Below are 7,387 nucleotides of genomic sequence, written 5' to 3'. Positions count from 1 at the left end.
GGGGGGGGGGGGGGGGGTCGTCCGGAGCGATTGTTGACGGGGGGGGGGAGGGAGGGTCCGGAGCGCGATTGTTGACGGGGGGGGGGGGGGGGGGGGGGGGCTCTGCCTTGGGCCCCCCCACAACTGTCCCCGCAGTCCCCGCAGTCCGACGGCCCTGCCACCAGGTGTGAATATGATTAGCCGTTACAAGCCGTTGTATGACGGATAAATGAGTAACGTTTTCTACAGTCCACTGGGTAGGCTGGTAGACTGATAACCCTAACCCTATCCAAAACACATTTAGGTGGACACGCCAACTTGTGATGTCAGAAGAGCTAGATTCCTAGAGCTAGTCACCTTTAAGCATATTTTTTGTTTCAGTTTCTTTCCCAGTATATGGGTTTAGCGCCTCCTTCGTCTGTCAAGGCTGAATGTTAGTGAAAGGAAGTACGAGGTTATCCAATAAGGACAGGTTCAGGTCGGGTATGCTGCTTATAGCCTAGCTCCACCCGGTAGTCTTATCATATGATTCAGGCTGATCCACTTCTGCATTACTACGGCAAAACTTCTTCTCCTTCTTTGTCTTCTGTGACTGATCCTTCGTCTTCTGTGACTATATGCGTCTCAAAATAAGAGTTCTTAAGAAATGAAAAAGGAATTACCGCTTTACCAGGTAATGTGTACAGGCTACTATTTTTTGTATCGCCTTTATATATATATGTTTTGCTTTTCACTAGCCTTAACCTCACGTAATCGAGCTGGTAATGAAGAGAGGGCTTTGTAATGAATGGTATTGGATGTTGGTCGTATAATGTGTTGGATGGCACACAAAAGCTTATTACACGTGTTATTATTATCATTATTAGCAGTTAGGCTATACTATGCCACAGACGCATCTGTTGATAAAGGTCTACTGTACAGAGAATCCCTGCTGTTGTTCCGTTATGCCATTGGCTCCCGTCTTTCTTCCACCGACACGCTTGCTGGTTGAAAGGTTGTCAGATTGCCCATATTGTCGTTGGTATTTAACATCAAAACCATTCATAGTATACTGTGTATATTCGACCCAGACATACGTACCCGTTTATTCGGGTCTGCCCTGCGCCTGTGTTGCCTTTAGTGCTTTCCAAGCAAGCAATGTCTCGCATCGATTTTTCGCGCAATAGACTCATTACTGACCCCATGTGGCGTTTCAGTGCATCTGTTATCAACACATGGATAGGACAATTTTGTAGGTTTCTTTTAGCACTGCACTCCGATTTAAACCGCTTGAAAGTATTCTATATTGAACTACAATTCGTGCCATTGGATCCTCAAACGCTAGGAGGTATACATTTAGCATAATAGAATGGGTTTGGCGCCTGTCTCACCTCTCAGCGCAGAGCCTATGTTATTGAAAGTCCCTCTCTCTCACGATAAAAAAGAGAGAAGAGACGGCTGGGGCGAGGTTAACCGGACAGGTGTAGGTGTCATTAAATAGCTCTGGTATAAAAGTCCACCCGGTAGTCTTATCATATGATTCAGGCTGATCCACTTCTGCACGGCGAAACTTCTTCCACGTTTGTGACTGCATGCTTCTCAAAATATAGTTCTCAAAAAATGAAAAAGGAAGTACCGCTTTGCCAGGTAATGTGTACAAGCTACTATTTGTTGTGTTGCCTATATATCTAGTTGTTTAAACTTTTCACTAGCCTTTACTCAACCTATTTGAGCTGTCGGTCTTTGTAGTGAGAGAGAGAATAAGCTATCTCAACGCATATTAAGTCACAAGGATATAAATACAAATCAGGGGTTTCTGTATTATTGGTCGCTATGTCTCACAGAATGGGATTCTCTCCAACCAATCAAACAGTCGTGGGCTACCGCGGCTATGTATCGCTTGGTGATAAATGATATTGGATGTGTGTTGTATACTGTGCTGGAAGCAGACACAAAAGTATTTCACGTGTTATTATTAATACGCAGTGGCTATTCGTACGGCGGCCGTACGAATAGCAATTAGGCTATTCGTACGACGCGCCGTAAAAATACTGCATTAGTCTATTTTCACGGCAGGTTAGTGTTAGGGTTAGGGTTAGGGTTAGGGTTATTACTATAATTAATTACTATAATTACGGTCGGCCCGGTTAGGGTTAGCGCCGAGCAGACTGATAGGTCAAGTGCGGTCACGTGACAAGCTCGGTCGCCGTACGAATAGCCACTGCCTTATTAATATCATTATTTTGTTGTATTGTCTCAGGCGCCCGAAATGCAGAACGTGTATGATCTCCTGGATATGGCTCTTCGGAAAGGAAGACAGACCTGCCAGCTTATCTACCATTCTCTAGGAATGTGTTCACCCTTACCGTTTGAAAGAGGTAATGTTGGGGTAATGACAATGTGATTTGTCTGTTACTTACTCAATGCCTTACTCTTCACAATTAGAAAGTTAAATTAGTGGGCTTTACGATTTATTTAAATACAAAGGACATGTATATCTAGTCTGGGTTAGATAAATCCATAAATAAATACAGGAAAAGTTTATTATTAATTATTATTATTATTATTAATACAAATATTTAACAATACACTAATGTCCATTAAGAAAACATTTTCACAAGTAATTTACTGTCAATAATATGATTTACAAATCCTTTTTTAAAACCGGTTCTCTTTTTGCTTCCATTTATTGGAAATCATAATGGACGACAATTATATTTCTCGGAAGCTGATTTGCTAAAGCACTGCATGCAACTGTAAATCAATGAGACGGACTACTTCCCATTCTCATAGTTCTCTATTCTTCTCTCTGTGTCTACGTCACAGCACATTTCCTGCACCCGCCAGCCACCACATTAATCATAAACATCAGTAACTCCACCTTGGTAGACTGTGCTATTGGGAACGGAAACCTGCCACACGAAGTAGTGGACAGACAACCTCTAATGTGGGGCTGTGCACCCAACGTCCATGGTGTGTAACACTTTATTTCACAAATATTTGTGTTTTATTGTATGTACTTATTTTTTTTAACTATTAGACAGGACTCTGATGATTATTCTGTAGTTTATGTGCTTTGACCATAGGGCTTTCTCTTACAAGTCGTTTATTCTTTTTATTTAAACGTTTTTTAGGGGACATGATGTGTAGCTGCTTCCATGGCCACCATGTGGCAGCAGAGCCTACTCTTCTTCCCCCACCGGCCACAATCAGCGTCCATAGCTCCCAACTGAACTATGTCATCATAGGAGACAGCAACTACATGAACGTGACACAGACACACTGACGAATGCAGTGAATTGGACTAACGCTGCTTGCATGTTGAAAATATACCTCTCTATATTGTCATTATATGACATGCAATCACCCCCATGCGGTAATAACATGAAGGGAAATACAATTGAAAAATAAAACAAGTTAACGTAAATGCATTAAAATGTAAAAATGTATGGCCTATGGTCAACTATCCAATGTAAAGGTAATGAAGGATACTTGGTAGTTCCGACATTGCCTGAAATTTTCAATTCAGTCTAGACAGAAGCTGTTCTTGATATTCAAGGTGACATGTAATGAAAACTCAAATAGTTGTTGCTGTAATGAAATGTGTTCAATTTAATTAAATTATAATTTTTTTATCAATTTGCTTTTGTGTTTGCTACTTCTTCTCTATGAATGTGTGGCATTTCCCCACAAAAACAAGCCATAAAATACTTGTTTACACTTTTCAGGTATTGCATCACATAGTTTATTGACTTGGTCATCTTGAATAGAATTGTCCGCAGTGAGTTACAGCTTAAAGGAACCTCACATGCATGATGTCTTCCACCAGCATCCAGCATCATCCAGAGTCATCTCAACCGTCACGTTGACAGTTTATAAAGGTTTTATAGTCCTGGGATCGCACCCACCCTTATTCTCTCACTATCGCTCTCTCATTAGAGTGGGTCACATCCTGTCAACATACCGCCAAGGCAACAAACACAGACCTGATCTACATACAGTAGTAAACAAAGTACTTACAGTTACAGTAGACGGAGCCGTTCAAAATGATAGTAACAGGTGTGACCACACAAGGTGGATGATTTTAAGGCAGAAATATTGGGGGGGAAAACTATCTTGGATGGAAAAATAGCAATGACGGCAGAAAGAACATGTGATGTTACCTGTATTTGTTTTTGACAAATATGCTTTATCACAGGGGTACTACATAAATATGAAGGGTTATGTTATGTCATGTTGGGGAACAATAATGACACTTTAAATCATGATTAATATCCAATCCTTTCTCACGTCAACATTATATGTCAAACAGTACAGGTTGTAGTATTGCATTCTATGCTGCGTTTACAATGCACAGGTTTAGTGAAACTGTACAGTGCATTCATTTATATTTAAATAATACAACTACAGGAAATACGATTGATGTTCACTCTTATATTAATCAGAAATAGTTGTTTGACAATAACATCTAGGAATTATTTCCATAAATGATATTCAATATAAAAATATCCAATTGATAACTTAAAGGCATTATATCTAGCAATGGCAACGCGCTAGAGACCACAAGCTTGACAGAAACACTGTTCTACTTGTTCAAGTTATAGGAAATGGTGGGGACATCTGAATGAAGAAAACTAGTTTCCTGTGTTTGGCATTGAAAGTTAACAAAGAATGGTCATATGCTTTCTACTAAAAATTATTATCATGGTATGTGTAGTAAATGTGCTTTAAAATGTGCCAGATGGATATGCCTCTGTATGTTATTGCAAAATCATACACTTTATTTACACTGGGCACACAACAATACATATTTTGGTTGCATACTAATTACGGGGTGTTGTAGATTCATTTGGCACTAAATCTGGAGTTTAAGAGAGGACAAAAAAGGGCTTCCCACAATTTGATTCTAAAGCAATTCAAGAAGTCCTTAATGGAGACTTTCATATAGTCCTAGTAATAACAGACTGACCCACAAAATACATCAATAAGTGTGATCAGCAAAGTTAAACTACTTTGTTTTTTAACTTTCCGGTGTGGACCGACCTCACATACTTTACGTACTTTATATATATGCAATACAAAATTATAACTCATAAAAAAGATTTACAGATTAACATTTATCATCATTGTCATCATCTGTTCAGCCGCAGAATAAGGTAAATAAATATAACTCTGAGGCCATTACATGTTTTGTCCTGGCTTTTGGGTCCGCTTGTGTTTCCCTTGCTTGAGGAATTCAAATGCACTTCAGTCTTTTCCTTTTTTTCTTGTGCTCATCTGTAAATGACCTTAATTCCATGTATTCATTTGATGATGGATATTAGTCCAGGGAAGACAACCTTATTGTGACCATTGGTAACAGAAGAAAACCTTTCACTTTTGTTGAAACTCTTCAGAAATTAAATTAAATAGCCTCCAAAATCCACGTATATATCCACAAATAGTGAGGGTGATTTGATCCAGGAGGGAGCCACACCTCTAAAATCAGGACACCACACAGCCGACAGCACACCACTTCACACGTTTTCAGGGACAAGGTGACCCACCAACCTATCTGGAAGAGAAGTGTGCTTGTGAGAGAGAGAGCGAGCGAGAGCAAGAGAGAGACGTCAACCGAGACCAAGAGTAAGGCAAACAAAATAAAGAGAATGAAAGATAGAAAGCAAGACATTAAAGAATGAAATGAGGCAAGAAAGAAGAGAGAGAAAGAAACTATGACAAACAATGAGAGAAGAGAAAGAAAGACAAACCGACGGAAAGAACAAGCCCTAGATCTCGTTGATTGTCCGTTCCGAGGGTCGGTATTCCTCGCGGCCCTTGGGGGAGGACAGGTAGAAGGACTGGGTCTTGCGCTTTAGACGCGCCCGCTTGGTGGCCAGCGACAGGCTGTGCTTGCTGGAGGAGATGATGTCGTGGATGAACTTCTTGCAGTCCACACAGACCTCCATGGTGGCCCAGTCCTCGGTCAACTCAGGAGGAAGCTCCAGGTCATCGCTGGTTTTGAGGGACCCGTGTTTGGACAACCTGAACACAGATTTGTACTTGTAAGTTGGAGTTCAAAGTTGTTTTTGACAACTTATGGGAAAGTAGTACACACTTTAGCTTTGATTATAACGATGAGAACGATTCGATTGTGGGTGGTGGGTGTAACTTTGGGACAACGCTGACTGAACAGAACATTTAAAAGAGATAATACTGGGAGTGGGGGGCAGGACCCCTTATATACACGCCTCATTTCAGATTCAATAATCTGATGATTGTGTCTTCAGGTTGGCATGAAATAGCATGTCTTTGACCTAGCAAGGGAGTCATCTACAATTCAAACCAATGATCAGGGAGGGTTTGGCCCCCCAGACTGTTAATCTATTTCAAATTGTTTATTTTTTACCATGACCAGGGTACCAAAAAGGACCCACTCATAGTGGTGTGCTTTAAATAAAACTGTCACAGGGAGGAACGGGTGGAGCAAGAGAAAGGAACTTGAGGAAAGTGAAACACATTTTGCAAGAATACAAATGCAAATGTTAATTCTTCTTTCCCCGAAATCACAAAATGACTTAGCGAAAGATATTGAATATAGCAGATACATTTCTAGTAACCGACATGTAGCCTCGATTTCCGGTCTCTCTTGTGACGTGCGTATTGGTCCCAACACGAGTCGAAGGGTGGAAACGGGCAGCCAATGGCTGGCTAGGACCACAAATCCAAAATACTCTGGTTAAAGCATAGCATTGGGTCAGACTACCGGCATACTGAACACCAACAGGGGGCTTGCTGTAAGACCCCTACTGTCCCAGCGACTCACTTTGACATGGTCTTCTGAAGGCTGTGGCGCGATTGGCCCTGGGAGGTCTTCTCGGGCGAGGCCCCCGCTCTCCCTCTGCCCAGCCTGGAGCCCTTCATCCCCGCGGAGGGGGGGCCCTTCGCCGATGCGGAGGTGGAGGCGGTGGCGGGCGGGGGCGCCCCCGATGGCCCCGCCCCGTCGGCTACGGGCATGGATTTAGCGACGCCGGCCATGGCCTCCAGCCTGTCCCTGGGAAGGGTGTTGGTGGAACCGATGGAGTAGATGGGCAGGCTGGAGTACGGCTTGGACGGCAGCCGCATCTGGTCGAGAGAGAGCGGCATAGAAAGAGAGAGACACAGAGACCGGGAAAGACAGAGAGCATGCAATTGCATGAACATATGTCTGCATGCTGAGAGAGAACCAAGACCTTCAGTCAGAGTTTATGGTTTATGGTAATGCATCTAAAATGTGTGGCATTGCATAAAAGCATCTTCTTCATCACTAAATGTTGCTGACGTAGAAATTATGTTCATCAAACATTGGCTAATGCTTTGTAGCAAATAGCTTGTTTTTCTACATAAAGAACACAGCTCTATGGCCAACTTTTTTACAATTGTCCAAACAAAAGGACACTGACCAATAGCG

At 42.0% G+C, this 7,387-nt stretch overlaps 1 protein-coding gene across 2 annotated transcripts in view; it reads right to left on the bottom strand.

Moving 5' to 3' along the window:
• Positions 1-3,687: 3,687 nt before the first annotated feature.
• The window catches only part of spire1b (spire-type actin nucleation factor 1b), a 33,176-nt gene continuing 29,476 nt past the window's right edge, over positions 3,688-7,387 (bottom strand). For both annotated transcript variants that reach the window (XM_030370271.1, XM_030370272.1), the window contains 2 exons: positions 6,764-7,062; positions 3,688-5,982 (listed from right to left, as the gene is read on the bottom strand). In XM_030370271.1, coding sequence (XP_030226131.1) covers positions 5,727-5,982; positions 6,764-7,062 — 555 coding nt within the window. In that variant the 3' untranslated portion in view covers positions 3,688-5,726. The remainder of the gene's footprint in view (positions 5,983-6,763; positions 7,063-7,387) is intronic.

Source organism: Gadus morhua, chromosome 11, assembly GCF_902167405.1.
Source record: "Gadus morhua chromosome 11, gadMor3.0, whole genome shotgun sequence".
NCBI classification, from domain to species: domain Eukaryota; kingdom Metazoa; phylum Chordata; class Actinopteri; order Gadiformes; family Gadidae; genus Gadus; species Gadus morhua.
Note: the sequence above shows the minus strand (reverse complement) of the source record. Positions and strands in the feature narration are given on the sequence as shown.